The sequence below is a fragment of the Narcine bancroftii genome, chromosome 13, assembly GCF_036971445.1.
Source record: "Narcine bancroftii isolate sNarBan1 chromosome 13, sNarBan1.hap1, whole genome shotgun sequence".
In the NCBI taxonomy this organism is placed as follows: Eukaryota; Metazoa; Chordata; class Chondrichthyes; order Torpediniformes; family Narcinidae; genus Narcine; species Narcine bancroftii.
In genome coordinates, this window is record NC_091481.1 from 71026967 (window position 1) to 71044269 (window position 17303).

The window sequence follows — 17303 nt, forward strand, 5'->3', positions numbered from 1 at the left end:
CACCCTGAGCGGGCCTATGAGCTCCCAGAGTGGCCTGGTGAGGTGCTGGAGCAGTTTTCCGGTGAGTTCCAGAGAACTGCACCTCTGATAAATCAAAGAAATGAGTACAGGAGTTGGGATGTTCTGATAAAGTTGTACAAGACATTGGTGAGGCCACATTTGGAGAATTGTGTGCTGTTTTGGTCACTAAACAATAGGAAAGATATGAATAAGATTGAAAGAGTGAAGAAAAGATTTAGTAGAATGTTGCTGGACTTCAGGAACTGAATTACAGGGAAAGGTTGAACAGTTAGGACTTTATTATTCCCTGGAGCGTAGAAGAGTGAGGGGAGATTTTATAGAGGTATTTAAAATTATGAGGGGGACGGAGTAAATGTAGGTCTGCTTTTTCCACTGAGGGTAGGTGAGATGCAAACCAGAGGACTTGGGTTAAGGATGAAAGGGGAAAGGTTTAGTGGGAATATGGGGGCGGGGGATATCGGAGTGGTGGGAGCGTGGAATGAGCTGAAATGGTGAAGGTGGGCTCAATTTTAACATTTAAGAAGAATTTAGACAGGTACATGGATGGTAGGGACATGGAGGGCTATGGACTGGGTGCAGGTCAGTTGGACGAGGCACAGACTAGAAAGGCCGAAGAGGCCTGTTTCTGTGGTTTAATATTCTATGATTCTGAGGCTATTCAGCCTATCAAACCCTTCACACTCATGCCTGGTTTTGCCTCCCATTTGTCTGAATTTGCCTTTCTCTCAATACCCATTAACACAAAGCTTTCCTCCACCTGCATCTCACAAACTTCAACTCAAGCCAACCACCCGAGCCTTGAAGCCCACTGAGGCTGTGCTGAATCAGCTGCTCAGATATTTCAAATAGGGGTAATTCCACCCCAAACCCTGGTTTCCTGAACGATGGAGCAGAGAGGGCAAATCTTAGCGGCCTCCACAAGAAGAAACATCAAACTTGGGAGACTACAGCACGAAACAGGCCCTTCGGTCTTTGATGTTGTGCAGAGCCATATATTCCCTAAAAAAAAATCCCTCCATTTTTTCTTCCATCCATGTGCTTGTCTAAGAGTCTCTTAAATGCCCCTAATGTTCCAGCCTCCACCACCATCCCTGACAATGACATTCCAGACACCCACAACTCTCTCTGTGTAAAAAAACACCCCCAGCGTCTCCCCTAAACTTCCCTCCCTCCACTTTGTACACGTTTGCTATTCCTGCCCTGGGAAATGGGTGCTGGCTCGCCACCCTGGCTATGCGTCACATAATCTTGTAGGCCTCTATTAAGTCCCCTCTCTTCCTTCTTTCACTCCAAAGAGAAAAGTCCCAGCTTTTTGCTAACCTTGCCCCATAAGACATGTTCTTCAATCCAGGCAACATCCTGGTGAATCTTCTCTGCGCCCTTTCCATAGCCTCCACACCCTTCCTGTAATGAGGTGAGCAGAACTGAACACCTTACTCCAAGTGTGCCCCTCCCCCAGACATCTGTAGAGTTGTGAAATGCATCTAGAACTCTGGGTATTCCAATCAGCCAAATCTCGATGTCTCTTTCATTTCTCTTCCAATCCTGATCTCCATTTCAATCTTCCCCGCTATGCCAGATGTAAAGGACACTTCAAGCCGACAAAAAAAAACCCAGGAGCACCAAAGGGAAAAAAAGAAATTGCACCAAACCACCTCATTGCATTGATTTCTTTTTATTTCAAATTGAAGCCACAGTAATTGGATTCATCAGAAACTTGCATTGTTAGCTCAATTAACCAATCTTGCCTGTAAAATTATGACATGAATGACAGAATTTAGCAAATAACAATGTTAGCATTATTGTCAGCATTCACTCCAGTAATAGTTCAAACAAACAAACATTGATAAAAAATTTAAAACAACTATATACTGTACAGAGATGGCTAAGGTCTGTGTTGCTACTCGTTTGTTGAATGTGTTCACTTCTTTTTGGTGGACATTTTCTTTACGCTGGTTTTGGCTTGTGGTTTGACAGTTTTTGCCCTCTTGGCCTTCCTCATCACTGCTTTTGCCTTCACTTTGGCCGGCTTGGCTTTCTTGGGCTTGCTTGCCGCCTTCTTCACCGCCTTGTGCACCTTAGCCTTCTTGGCTTTGGCCAAGGGCTTGGCTTTGGACGACTTCTTGGGCGAGGCGGCCTTCTTCGCCGGCTTCCTCGCCGCCTTCCGGGGCTCGCCGCCCTTCGACATCTTGAAAGAGCCCACAGCGCCGGCACCCTTCGTCTTCTCCAGCACCCCACGGGTCACCAGCCGGACGAGCGACAGCTTGATCTGCTGGTCCGCCTTCTCCGCCAGCTTGTACCGGTTCTTCACCTGCTTCTGGATGGCCTGGCGCGAGAGGCCGGAGCGGCTGCCCGAGGCTTCGACCACCCCGATGATCATCTCGGAGTACTTGGGGTGTGCAGGGGCTTTATTCCGTCCTTTGCCACGTTTGGACTTTGCAGCTGAGTTGTCTGCCATTGTGCACGAGCCTGACCCCTTTTTCTTTGGCTTTCTGATCACTCAGGGTTGGAGTTGAAGGCGCTCTGCTTGCCAAACCGTGCACCACTGCCTCCACGTCGCCGACTGCAGCGCCGGCAGGCGAGGGGGGAGGTATAGGCTAAGCGCGGACCTGATTGAGGCCGGTAGCTCCTGGCAGCCGCGCACACACACAAATGGCGACTGGCGGCCGCATCTGTGTTTGTTGGCCCGCGGAAAGCAGCGAGCCTGCCCTTTTCCCAGCGCCCCCCGGCCAACGCGGCCGCCCTCAGCGCCAGCCAACTCCCCGCTCTCAGCCCCGCAAGCCCGGCCGGAGCCCCTGGCCTCTCCGCCGCGGCGCGACCGTGGCGAAAAGGCGCCGGGGCTGCGCCGCCGCTCGCCCAAATCGGCCTTTCGGCTCAAAAAGCCGCGGCTGGCGGCCGCCGATCGCCCGGGGCCCCGGTGCAGCGGACGGAGCGATGCCCGGGGAGCAGGAGGGGCGCGGGGTGCCCGCGTTCGGACGCCGTCGCTCGGCGGAGGACGGCCGGAGAGCCGGCCAACTAACACACAGCGTCGGCCCCGGTCGGCTCGCCAAGCTGGAGGGGGAGAAGCGCAGCATCGCGGCCTCGGGAGAAGGGCACCCGGTCCAAGCAGGGAGTCGGGGGAGCAAATGAAGGGGGAGGGGGCTCCGACAGGGCCCGGCGCCAGGACATGCCGGAGGTAAGAGCTCAGCAGGCCGGACAGCGTCCACGGGAGGGACAGTGCGGACGTTTGGCTCAAGGTGTGAGTAAAAAGCAGGCGGGCGCCTGAATTAAAAGGCTGGGGGAGAATGGGCAGGGGGAAAGAGGGCAGAACAACAGACGGAAGGTGTTAATTGGATGTGGGATGGGACAGGAGAGAGGAAAGGTGAGAATTGACTGGAGGAAGGGGCCATTTTTAGCTCTGTGAAAGGAGACCGAGGGAAAAGGAGAGAGAGAGAGATCTGGAGGAAAGGAGATGGAAAGAAGTAAAAACACAAAGCTGGAGAAACTCAGCTGGTCAAACAGGGTCCTTTATACAACAAAGAACCAATGTTTCAGGCTTGAATCTTTCATCAAGGTGTGGAAAATGCCGGCGGGCGTCTGAGGGAGAGGAGAATGGAGAAGTCGATGTTAACGCCATCTGGTTGGAGGGGACCCAGTCGGAAGATGAGGTATTGTTCCTCCAGTTTGCGGGTGGTCTCAGTCCGGCCGTGCATGAGACTGTGGACGGACATGTCAGCAATGGTCTGGGGCGGGTAATTGAAATAGATGGCCACTGGGAGATCCATGTTATTGCAGCGGACAGAGGCTAGGCGCTCAACGAAGTGATCCCCCCCCCCCCCATCTGCGCCCATTTTTGGTTGGTATTGACACTGATTTCTCCGGTTTCCATTGCCCCCCCCCCCACCCACATCTTCCTCCAGTCTCCTTCGCCCTAGCTCTGTCTCTCTTCCCCCAGCTCTGCTTCCACAGATCCAAAAGTTCCCCGCACCCCCGTCAATTCTCACCTTTCCTCTCTCCTGTGTCCCCTCCATATCCAATGATCACCAGGAGTCTGTTGCTCCTCCCCTGCCTCTTAATTCAGACGCCTGTCTGCTTTTTTTTCTCCCATCTTGAAGAAGACCTCCAGCCTGACACGTCCCTAATCCATCTTTACCTTCTATGGACGCTGAGTCCGGCGGCATATCTGTGTTTTTACTGCAGTCACTGGATTTCGCCTAAAGAGTTGTTCACATTTCATTTGAAACCCATTGGAGTTTGTTCGGGCGCCTGCCGACATTGTGCTCTTGAAGGGGTCAAGTCCGAAACTTTTCTTTTTGCTTCATAAATGACACTTTGTGTTGTTACTGCGTTCGCTCCGTGAACCCTCCCTCCCCTGATGCCTATTCTTTGGGGGCAGGGACCCCAACAGGTGCCACAGGACGAACCTAGCGAACCGTCGCCCCGAAACCACCCGTAGGACGTTCGGCCCACCTAGACCATTCCTTCCCTCCCTCGCCGGTCTGCTTCCCGCAAACTTTTTCGGCTGCACGGAAAGCGAAGTTTTGCTTTGAATTTTTGCAATGGCAAGTGGACCATGTCCCTGAACGTTTGATTCAGGCGAACAGCGCCTTTGTGGTTGATCCCGGAGAGAATCTGAAATCTAATCCGGAAGTGTTGCAAACGGAACGGAGCGAAATGAAACGCAAGGACATTGACAGCGCTATCGCTGGCGTGCTCGGCTGCAGGATCCGGGCTAGGAAAGATCTCGACTGCAGGACGCGGGCTGGGAAAGATCTCGGCTACAGGATCCGGGCTGGGAAGGATCTCGGCTGCAGGACGCGGGCTGGGAAAGATCTCGGCTACAGGATCCGGGCTGGGAAGGATCTCGGCTGCAGGACGCGGGCTGGGAAGGATGCAGAGGCGAGGTCTTCAATCGCAGCGTTGCGTTCACTCCACAACTCTTTAATCCAATCGTTTTAATGCAAATGAAAGACGAAGCATGCGGGGCCAGGGACTAAAAATGCATGTTTTAAAGAATGTCCCCCCTCTCGGTTGCGGAACGATGATTCTGCAGACCCCACCCCGGTAGCCAAGAGCCCCCTCCGTAACTTACAACGGAGAGGGTGCTGAGGGCAAGGGCTCCGGGAGCACGCGGGTTGCGGGACGGGACCTGGACCCACGGACACCTTCCTGGGGCGGGCGTGGGGGGGGGGGGGGGGGTTCAGTGCCGGTGGGGCAGGCAGACACGCCGTGGCCGAGTGTGGCGTGTATTAGGACACGAGAATAAAGGAATCTTCCCGGAACCTCCCCCAACAAAGTTCAACAGGAAAGTCTGAACATTGCAGTCAGGGGCGTAGCTGGCGTCTACAGTCTGGGCGAGCGAGTACATCAAAAAGGGCACGACAAATCATTTAACATTTAGTGTGCATTTAACATCAAAACACAAGGAAGATGTAGATTTAAAGGAAGTACATAATTGTTATTTTGTAGTTAAAATCAACCCTCATAATAAACGACAAAGCAACTTAAACCTGCCTTTGCAAGTGGATCTTCCCCAAATGAATTTAGAAGGGGCAGAGAAATTCGAGGACGCAGTTTCTCTACAGCGAGGTTATGGAGAAATAGTTTTTAAGCGTCGCCTACTTTTCTTGAGCGACGCCGACCTATTTATTGGCTGCTGTGGCTCTGGGCACAAAATTGAAGGAAGTCGCTGGCTCTGTTTGACCGCCTTCCTTCTAAAGTTCTACATTATTTAAGAATCGGTAAAAAGAAATAGCCTGTCTTAACCTGTAGTTTGAAAGCTGTTGTTTAAACTGTTCATAGCAAACTAGATTTAAACTAAAACCTCGCTCTCTACAAATTTATGGCTTATTTATCGACAGAAAAATAAGTGACTCAGTGTTGATTTAGTCACGACTGGTATGGCTACAGTACCAGAAGTCGGGGGATGATGACTGCATCCACGGTTGGAAAGCAAGGAAAGTGCATTGGCTTCAGCAGCCCAAGTATTTCGGCTTGTAAACAACACAACATTAACTATAATTTGATGTTCTCTCCACTCTTCCAACATTATAATGTTTTTATTGCACGTCCACCTTTTATCACCAACTTATCATGATTTTGAAAGCCAAGGAGAAAGTCTAATACCTTATTCCTCCCAACCATGCTCGACATTTCTACAAACCCTTAGAACAGGGGTGTCAAACTCAAATTCACGGAGGGCCAAAATTAAAAACTTGGACTAAGTCGAGGGCCGAACTAAATATTTATTGAAAATTTTCAACAACATCTGCATGTTTTCTCTTCTTTCAACATATGTAATGTTAAACTTTAGGATATAACTTTAGGAGGATAATGTTACAGGTCAGGAGTAGGTAGCTCAAGTTCACCCTTTGCTTGACCTGAGGGAAACCTATTTGGTCCCTGTGGAGATGTAGTCAGCATTCACAGGCTGTGTCCATTTTGGCCTGCATCAGGACTCAGCATTTCCTGCTCACTCCTCAGGCTCTAGGCCTCTATTCACCCTCGACCCACCATCCCTCTACCTGACCAGTCCTTTACCCAACCTCTACTCACCCCTCACTCCACTTGCTCTGCCTCTACCCACCCCATCCTATACAGGCCCCTCTACTGCCTCTCCCCTCAACCTGTTCCTCCCTCTACCCGTCTCTCACCCTCTAATCACCCCTCCCCTACTCGCCCTGCCCCTCCCCTTTTACCTCTTCCCTATCCACCCCTCCTTCTACTCATCCCTCCCTCTAACTGCCCCTCGCACCACCATAACATCCCCTGCCCATTACTCCTCACCTAAACCCTCTGCCCACCCCTGCTTACCCACCCACTCAGGCCCAGCGCGCTGCCGATCAGCCTTTGCGGAACAGCGGGGGCCATGCGCAGCCTGCCATATCCGTCGCGCCGACAGGAAATCACAGGCGCTCGCCAATCCACTGCACCGCTCGACAGGTGGGAGAAGTGACTGGTTGTGCGGGGAGCCTTCCAACTGGCTTGCTGGCTGATGACATCGACAGACTTCTCGTGTTACAATTTTGTTTTCCCCGTTCTCAAAGTTTGCACGGTCAACCTGCAACACTCTTGCTCCCTCTGCGTCCCGTGGACTAAAGCAATGAATCCAGAAAGTTCTTCCAAGGCCACGCAATAGAGTAAAAGAAATCAATAATAAAATAACAAGGTTCGACTTTTATTGCGCGGGAACTAAGGAGTTAAAAAATTGTTGAAAAGTCGCCACTTTTGAAGAATATGTTTGGGGGAACGGTCGCCCTCACCCCCCCCCCCCGTTCCCCCTCTCGCCTCCAACTTTCTCATAGCCAAGTGCCCACTCTTACTTATACTGGAGGGGATGCTGAGCGCAAGAAGGGCTCCCAAATGGGCTTTGGGCGGTGAAAGCTTCCCAGTGGCATCAGAGAGTGGGACCTGGGAGCATGAGTTCCCTACTGGAATGAACAATGGGTTGCGGGAGCACTGGAGGCAAACCCATGGACATCTTCCTGGGGGCAGTGTCAGTGCCTTTACGGCAGACAAATGCTGTGACATTTTGTGTATTAGTAAAAGCTATCTTCATGGAACATCCCCCAACAAAGTTAAACAGGAATGTCTACAGGCTGTACATTGCAGTGAAGAACACAAACACAAAGTCAGCAGGCCATGCAGTGTCTATAGGAAGTAAAGGGATGTCATATCCAACTATAACCTCTTGTTTGTACTCGTGCCCCACCCCTTCCCTCCTCTCGTACCCCCCACCTTTTTATTCTTTTACTCCTCCAGCCGTAAAGCCCCCCTCCCACTGAGATGGGGTGACAGCATCGAACTTTGCACTCAAAGTCTCCTGAGACTTATTTATTACAGAATATGTGAACATATGCAACAAAATTTGTTGCTTGCAGCACAATAATGTACATTATTTTCATTACCACATGATTTATTTTCTGTATTTGCACAGTCAGTTTGCTTACATTTTTTTCTTTGTTTACATTCCTCTCTTTTGCATACGTATCTTTTCTCATGGACATGTTTTTTGCACTACTGATTAAGTAGAAATTCTGCCTGGCCTGCAGGATAAAGAAACTCGGGGTTGTATGTGACGTCAAGAGTAAAACACAAAAATCTGCAGACACATTGATTGAAGTAAAAGCACGATGTTGGAGAAACTCAGCAGGTTAAACAGTATCCTTTATAGAGCAGAGGTAAAGGGATGTCACCAATGTTTCAGGCTTGACCCCTTCATGAGCAAAATGTAGGCAGATGCCTGAATAAAACGGTGGGGAGAGAGGGGCAGGGGCACAGTCCCACGGGCAGGAGATGGAGATGGGAGGACACAAAAACAAACAGGGAGGGGGGGATGGCTCTGTGAATGGAGAGGGAAGGGGGTGGAAGGGAGAATGGAGAGTGGGCCAACAGAAATAGGAAAAGTTGATGTTAATGCCATCCGGTTGGCGAGTGCCCAGATGAAAAATCAAGTGCTCTTGGGACTGTGCACCTCCTCTCCACCCCAGCACCTGCCTCATACTTAATGAAGGGTTGAAGCCCCAAATGTTGGTTATGAACATTGGTTATTGTTATGAGCCCAGAGGATCCCAAAACCCAGCAGTAGTAGATATTCACCAAGGCAAATGGTGACTTAAGCAAAAGTTGCTTTTAATGATCTTTAAACATGAAAACAGAATCACACTTTAACTTATCACTATTAACTAAGCTAACTTAACCCCCTTCTAATTCTAAGCGCATGTGTAGGTTCAGAAAGGTTCTTTGATTCACAGTCCAATCTCACTTCTCATTCCTCCAAGTTCACTGGTTGCAGGCAATTCTTATACTGTGCACAGAATTTAACATTCATGAATTCTGGTGTTTGAAAGGTAAATGATGACTGCTCAGGAAGGGTCTTGCTGGTTTTCAGAGGGAGATTTGTTGCTCGTTGGACACAAACTGATCCCTTTTAATCAGCCACATCAGTGTCTTGCCGGAGAAACTTGCCCCTTCAGGGTTTTCCAGATGATAACCTCTTTCTTTCAGGTCACCACACAGAGTTAATTTTTGTTTCCCTTATTTCAAGTGAAACATTAGGCAGCCAGTCCTCTCCTCTTGATATGAACCACAATGGCTTTGACCAGGCACAACCCATCTTCCAAATGGGGTTTTTCCACAAGCTTTCCAGCTTGTCCTGTTCCAGTCCCAGCTGCTGCTGTAGAACTGCAGAACTGAATCCTCTCTCACAGAAAAGCCTGTTTGACTCCCTCTCTGCATGCAAAACAACATGACCCTCCTGGAACAGCAAGTTCCACTCCAGACAGCCTGCGACTCTGAACTACTCCTCTGAGTTCTTACATCTGTGGCTTTTCAAAACAATACATTAGTGAAGTCTCCCCAAAGCTTTTGCAAAGGCCCCCAGGCTCCGCCCTGTCTGGCTTGAGCAGAGCTCCAGTATTTTAAATGAGACACTAAAAAAACCTGACCCAATTTATCTCCCAAAAGCGTATCTCTAATCTGTCACAGTTATAAAGTACACTGAGTTTCTCCAGCATTGTTTTTACTTCAATCTGCGGAATTTAATGTTTTACTAAGAATATAAGGATTTCTGCAATTCTTATTTTGAATGTGTACTTTTCTTTTTCAAATGAGTTTAAGGCCAGATTTCAGTTTAAAGCATGTCCTACTATTACCAGTGGCGCCTGCAGATGGTGCTCTTGTTCCGAAATGGCCACAGTGTATAATACCGAGCACAAGAGCCTGGAGTTGTCAGCCTTCCACCACTGGTGGCGGTGCGGCAGCGATGGCGTTTGAAGGAGTGCAAAGGCTGGATGTCGTCCACACATGCGCAGTACGGGAGTCGGTTCAATGGGGAGGACACTGTGCTTTTGCTCACAGAGTTGTGGGTTCGAGTCCCCCTCTGGCCCCTTGTTCTCGTGTGGTGCAGAATAATATTCAAGGTTCCCTTTATTGTCATGTAATAAACACAGTGCAATATCACACGAAATTGCCTTTTGTCTCCATAAGGCAGGCAGATATAACATCTGCAGAAATTGCCTGAAGCGCCTCTTCCACCCAGAGAAAGAGAAGCCACAGAGAGACCCTCCCTCCCCCAGAGTCACCAAGTGTCTGTGGATTTGCCTTCAGCATTTCTGCAACCTCACAGAATCCAGTCTAATCCATCGGTTTCCTGAACTCCAGATCCGAACCTCCGACTTGATTAGGAACCCTTCAGCGCCCTCGAAACCCTCTCGTATTCCAGTTCTGGTCGCAAGCCAGGTGCGAATCCCTTGACCGCTGTTGCCAGCAGCTTGCAGCCTGCGTGGGTTCCTCCCCTCGAGTTGCCCACAGCCTGCGTGGGTTCCTCCCCTCGAGTTGCCCACAGCCTGCGTGAGTTCCTCACCTCAAGTCGCCTGCAGCCTGTGTGGGTTCTATGGTGCTACACCACTGGCCTACTGCAGGGGGCAACCTCTGTACCTGCAGCAGTGTAAAGGGGACAGGATAACACCTGGCTGGCTGGCAATCAGTCGACCTGAATGGATCAAGCTCCACCCGGTCAGGTGTCAATCACCCTCCGGGATATAAGCCTGCGCCGGCCTCCTGAGGCCTCACACTGAGTTGCTGCAGCCACAGCCAGCCTGGCTCTGTGGAAGTCTTTGTGGATTAAAGCCTGTTGTACAGTCTTTACCTTGTGTGTGTCTGATTCTGTCTAATAGCGCACCACAGGTTCCTCCCCTTGAGTCGCCAGCAGCCTGCGTGGGTTCCTCACCTCGAGTCGCCCACAGCCTGCATGGGTTCCTCCCCTCGAGTCGCCTGTAGCCCGCGTGTTTCTCACCCACAGAGCCCCTCGCTGGTGCTGCACTCAGGGCTGGCAATGTTCCATTGCATATGGTGCCCCTTGAGACAAAGATGCTCCAATTGGTTAGCAGTGACACTGGACTGACTGTAGCCTTGCCCTATTAGACAGGCACTTGTTAGGTGAGAGGCAAGCCAACATAACTCTGGGGCTAGACACAAACACCCTGTGTTCTTTCATCATCTGTTGGGCAGGAGCCCAGTGAAATATTTGTAGCAAATAAAAATCTGCTTGGAAGAACTCAGCAGTTTGGGCATTGGCAGTGGGGGTGACGGATGGATTGTCGATGGGTCGAGATCCAGTAACATGACTTGAAATGTCCTCAATTCAAAATTCAAGATCTTGAACCATCAGGATTCCAAATTCAATTTATTGTCATGTAATAAACTCAGGGACATATGACACAAAATTGTCTTTCATCTGCTGTAAGGCAGACAGATTCGCCATGGGCAGAAATCACCTGAACCGCCTCTTACAGTCAGAGAGAGAGAGAGAAGCAGAGGAGGGACCCCCCCCCCCCAGAGTCACCGAGTGGCCGTGGATTCACCCCCTGTAGAGCACGTCGAAAGAATCAAAGGCTTGTTGTTTCAAACCAAGGCTTTTATTAACTAGAAGAATGGAGTGTATCACATGTAGCTCGACCAGTCCAGAATGACCTGGTCTGGCTAGGAGCAACCCTTTAAGACCTGCCAGTAGGTGTGGCTACACTCTCAGCCAATCACAGTCATCCTACACTACAATCTGTACATGTACACATTGGTGATAGAATCTGTACTATCACACCCCCCACCCCCCCACAGCCTCTGCAAACTCACTGAGTCCAGTTCAAACCATCGGCCACCCGAGCTCCAGATCCGGACCTCCGACACAGTTAGGAAGCCCTCGGCGACCTTGTCACCCTCTCTCTCACCCCAGTTCCAATACCTGGTCCCCTCTAAGCCAGTCTCCAGGAGTCTGCCACATGGTGTGAGTGAGTCCCTCAACCACAACCTGTGTGGGTTCCAGTCCTCCAGTCACCAACAGCCCACTGCCTCAGAGCCCTCTCACTAGTTTGGCACCAGGGTCACCATCCCATGGGCCGGTTCCTCTGCTTCTCCTTCTCAGATGGGGGGGGGCTGGTCTCCCCATTTTCTGGTGAACTGCACCAGTCCTCCACTTCCCCAGAGTCTGCAACCCCTCGTGGCTGCCCCCAATCACAGGCACCACCATCTTGGACCCAGAGCTTGCAGCCGCGGGATTTTAAATAAAACCACCATCGGCTCCGTTAACGGGCCATTCAAAGCCTGTACGGAGCTGGAGGCAGTCGGACTGGGCGATTGTGCTCCCTGTTCCCTGCAGGTCCGCACCAGCAGCAGTGCTGCTATTTTCCAGGTACATCTCCAACCCCACTAACACTGCTCGACTCAGATCTGAGGCTTGTTCCAGCATCGCCAGTCCCAAAGGTCAAAGTTCAGACTTATTGTCAGAGTACATACAACCTTCTGTGGGCCGGGCAGAATTACAACTTATTGGTAGTGCAAAAAAATGTACACAAGAAGATATGTAGATGTAAACAAATAAAGAAATGTAAACAAACTGTGAAATACACAGAAAAAAAAATCAATAAAGTCCACAAGTCAGATAGGTCTCTGATTGAGTTTGTTGTTGAGGAGTCTGATGGTGGAGGGGGAGCAGTTGTTCCTGAATCTGGTGGTGCAAGTCTTGTGGCACCGATACCTCTTTCCTGATGGCAGCAGTGAGAACAAAGCGTGTGCTGGGTGGTGTGGGTCCTTGATGATCGCTGCTGCTCTCCGTGTTCTGTGTCGATGTTCTCGACGGTGTGGAAGGTTTTGTCTGGTGTCCTGGGCTGTGTCCACTACCTTTTTGCAGGGATTTATGCTTGAGGGGATTGGTGTCCCTCATACAGTTACAGTTGGTCAGCGCATTTTCCACCACACCTCTGTAGAAATTAACCAGGGTTTCCGATGTCATCCCAAACCTCCGCAAACTCCTGAGGAAGTAGAGGCACTGACGAGGTTTCTTCACGATGTCATTGGTGTGTTGAGTCCAGGAAAGATCCTCTGAGATCGTGCCTCCCAAATTTGTCAGTGATCCATTTATAATTAGAAGCACATGTTCAAGTTTATCATCATCCAATGTACAGGTACAACCTGATGAAACAATGTTTTCTGGTCCTCGCTGCAAAACATGCAGACACACAACCAGACATAACACACACACACACACACACACACACACATGTAGGCACACACACACTCAAACACAGACATATTCCTATATACGTATATGGAAGTAAGTCAATTAATTAGTGTAACGCTGTTACGGTGACAGTGATCGTGTCTGGAGTTTGAATTCTGTGCTGTTTGTACGTTCTCCCCGTGTCTGCGTGGGTTTTCCCTGGGGACTCCAGTTTCCTCCCTCGCTTCAAAATGTACTGGGGTTGTAGATTGTATTCGAGTGCATTTGGGTGGCAGGGGCTCATGGGATTAAATGGCCTGCTACTGTGCTGTGTGTCTAAATTTAATTTTAAAATGTATTTAAATAAATATTTTTAAATAAATAGTAGTGTCTCGGAGGGTGAGTGTGAACAGTTCACGGTTGTTCAGCGTTCTCACTGCCCATGGGAAGAAGCTATTCCTCAGCCTGGTGGTGCTGGCTCTGATCCTCCTGTATCTCAATATTATCTCCAAGTTATTGTCTTTGGGATGTGACGATAACACAACTGCTCCATCATGCTAGTTATCCTCAATAACAATGTACTGGAAACTCTCGGCAAGTCAGGTCAGGCTGTGTCCGTGACGGAGAAACAGTTCACGTTTCAGATTGATGACTATTCCAGCGTGCTGTGTTTAATTTTCCATCGTTTGAGTTAACCTGAGTATCCTGACCTATCTTCATTTTTCAGCTGGGATCAAAGTTACAGATTTTCTGCACATTATCATTGGTGTTCCTGAGAGTTTGCTCTGCCCAAAGGCTTGCTGTGGTTCTCCACACATCACCGTGCGTGGGCAGCGAGGAAAATCTGGCTCTCTCCATTATATCTGCGTCCTGTATTCAGGGAACCACGCAATGTTATCCCAACTCAACCACCTTTGTGTTTAGGGTTTATTGCCTGCCGAGACAGCAACATTTCCATATCATGAGGCTGGTTTTCCTTTGGACATTGGTCAGAGTCAGGAAAGATGATAATGTGATGCTAAACTTAAAAGGAAATGGGGAAGGCACACGGATGCTGGAATCTGAAGCTGAACACAGTCTGGGGGGGGGGGAACCTCAGCGGCATCAGTGGGAGATAAAGAATGGTCACTGGAGCCGAGGACCTTAATTAAGGCTGAGGAAGTGCTGAGGGTTCCCTTCCCACCATGTCCCCTTTACCACGGCTTCTCCTTCACCCCTGCAGAACAATGCCAGGCTGCTGATCACCAACTTCATCCTGGTGTTTAGTACGATCATTCTCCAGAGGCTGGTGGGGAAGCTGTCCTCGCTGGGACTCAACACCCCTCTCCGTAACTGGATCCTGGACTTCCTAATAGAAAGACCACAGTCTGTCCAGGATTGTAGCAGAACATTGAGCATCATCACACTGGCGCACCTCAGGGCTCAACCCACTTCTGTTCATGCTACTGACCCATGACTGCATCCCCAGATCTGGCTCCAAAAGAGTCATCAAGTTTGCAGATGTGACAATAGTCGTTGGTCTCATCAGCAACAAGGATGAAACGGTGCGAGAGGAATAACCTGAATCTCAATGTGAACAAGATGAAGGAGATGATTGTGGACTTCAGGGGGACCAGAAACAACCACCCTCCATTGTACATCAACTACTCTTTAGTGGAGAGAGTGGAGACACCACGTTCCTTGGAATTCACTTAACTAGTGACCTATCATGGACACTCAACATCTCCATACTTGTCAGGAAGGTGCAACAGCGACTGCACTTCCTGAGAAGACTGAAGACGGCAAGGCTACTGGATCACCATCATGTCAACCTTCTATAGGGGCTCTATCAAGAGCATCCTGCTGGCTGCATCACAAGTTGCTGCAGAGAAATGGATCAGAGGTCAATCCGTGGAGCTATAAGAGAGGATCACTGGGGTCTTCCCACCCCCCTCCCTATTGATGTGATCTTCTTGGCATTGTTTGAAGAGGGTGCACAAAATCATTGAGGACCCCTTCCACCTTGCACACGGCATCTTCCAGCTGCTCCTGTTGGAGAAGAGATACAGGAGGATCAGAGCCAGCACCACCAGGCTGAGGAACAGCTTCTTCCCACGGGCAGTGAGAACACTGAACGACCAAAGGAACTGCTCACACTGACCCTCCGAGACTCTCATACGGTTTTTACAAAACAGTATTTATTTATTTATGAACTTGTATTGTTTGTCTGTGTGTTATGGAACAAGTAAGGACCACCACTGCGTACCCCATGTCCCGTGATGATCCTCTCCTGTCCTTATCCGTGGATGAAGTGTGGGTTGCCTTCTGGAGAGTGAATCTGAGGAACACTTCGATCCAGGTGGAGTACCTGGCCGAGTATTAAAACTCTGTGTTGACCAACTTACCAAAGTATTCTGGGATATCTTAAACATCTCACTCTGGCAGGGCGTGGTACCCATCTGTTTCAAACAGGCGTCAATTGTACTGGTGCCGAAGAAGAGTGTGTAAACCTGCCTAAATGACTATTGACCAGTGGCATTCACGTCAACGGTGATGAGGAGTTTCGAAATGCTGGTATTGAAGCATATCAGCTCCTGTCTGAGCAGTGATATGAATCCATTCCAATTCACCTATTGTAGCAATATGTCTACGGCAGATGCCATTTCATTGGCTCTACACAAAGCCCTGGACACCTGGACAGTAAAGATGAGTACATCAGGATGGTCTTTCTTGACTACAGTTCAGCATTTAACACCATAATCCCCTCAAAACAGATCAGCAAACTCCCAACACCTGAGATTCAACACCCAACTGTGTAATTGGATCACTGATCTCCTCACCTCCAAACCATAATCAGTGAGAATTGGTAAGAACTTCTCCTCCACAATCCCCATCAGTACTAGAGCTCCACAGGGCTGTGTTCTCATTCCCCTGCTCACTTTACCCCATGACTGTATGGCTCGTTACATCTACAAGGTGGCCAACGATACCATGGTAATGGGTTGTCTCAACAGGAACGATGAGTCGGTGTACAGGAGGGAGAATGAAAACTTGGCTGAATGGTGCATCAACAACAACCTTGCCCTCAATGTCACCAAAACTAAGGAGCTGATTGTTGACTTCAAGAACGGAAAACCAGAGGTGTTCACTCCAGTGATAATTGGGGGATCAGAGGTGGATAGGGAGAGCAAATTTAAGTTCTTGGGAGTCATTACCTCGGAGGATCTTTCCTGGACCCAACACACTAACGGCATCATGAAGAAAGCATGTCAGCACCTCTACTTCCTCATGAGTTTGTGATGGTTTGGAACGACATTGGAAACCCTGGAGTGTGGTCAAGCACAAGGCCCTCCAAAAGGTAGTGGACACAGACTTCCTCAGGAGTTTTCGATGGTTTGGAACGACATTGGAAACCCTGGAGTGTGGTCAAGCACAAGGCCCTCCAAAAGGTAGTGGACACAGCCCAGTACATTACAGGTCAAACCCTCCCCACCATCAAGAACATCTACAGTATTTGCTGTCATCGGAGAGCAGCAGCGATCGTCAAGGATCCACACCACCCAGCACACGCTCTGTTCTCACTGCTGCCCACAGGAAAGAGGTATCGGTGCCACAAGACTCACAACACCAGGTTCAGGAACAGCTGCTCCCCCCTCCACCATCAGACTCCTCAACAACAAACTCAATCGGGGGCTCGTTTAAGGACTCTGACTTTTGCACTTGATTGATATTTTTTCTCTCTGTCTTGCACAGTTTGTTGATATTTCTTTATTTGTTTACATGTGTACATTGAGTACAATTTTTTGCACTTCCAATAAGTAGTTATTCTGCCTGGCCCACAGGTAAAAGAATCTCAGGGTTATATGTGATGTCGCGTATGTCCTCTGACAATAAATCTGAAATCTGAAATGTTTGTTTGAGTGCCTTTGTGTTTTGCACTGAGGACCAGAGAATGCTGTTTTGTCAGATAGTACTTGTGCAATCAGATGACAATGGACTTATTTGACAGAACACCTGTAGAAGTTCGATAGAGTAGTCAACGATGTGCGACTCCTCCAAACTCTTCAACAGTAGAGGCAGAAGTGTGCTTTCTTCACGGTGGCTCAATGTACTGGCTCTAGGAGAGGCCCACTGACAGGTGGACTCTCAGGAACTTGAAGGAATTAATGCTCTCCACTGCGGTCCTGCCAATGAAGACAAGTTAGGGTGTATGGCAACCTTTTTCTTTCCACTCACATACCACTTTAAGTAATCCTTTAGCACCAGGCCATGATAATGATAAAGGCAAGTCTTTGTCTGCATTACGGCAGATGAACCACAATTTTGTGTA

General features: G+C 49.4%; 1 protein-coding gene across 1 annotated transcript; it reads right to left on the reverse strand.

Annotated features, from left to right (window-relative positions):
• Positions 1-1680: 1680 nt before the first annotated feature.
• Positions 1681-2564, reverse strand: LOC138748738 (histone H1.0-like). The gene has a single exon (XM_069909406.1). It carries the CDS (start codon positions 2477-2479, stop codon positions 1943-1945), a length of 537 nt encoding a protein of 178 aa, XP_069765507.1. The 5' UTR covers positions 2480-2564; the 3' UTR covers positions 1681-1942.
• Between the last annotated feature and the right edge of the window lie 14739 nt (positions 2565-17303).

Excerpts from the sequence above, each read along its gene's own strand:
- LOC138748738 (XM_069909406.1), bottom strand. The coding sequence starts at position 2,479 with ATGGCAGACAACTCAGCTGCAAAGTCCAAACGTGGCAAAGGACGGAAT.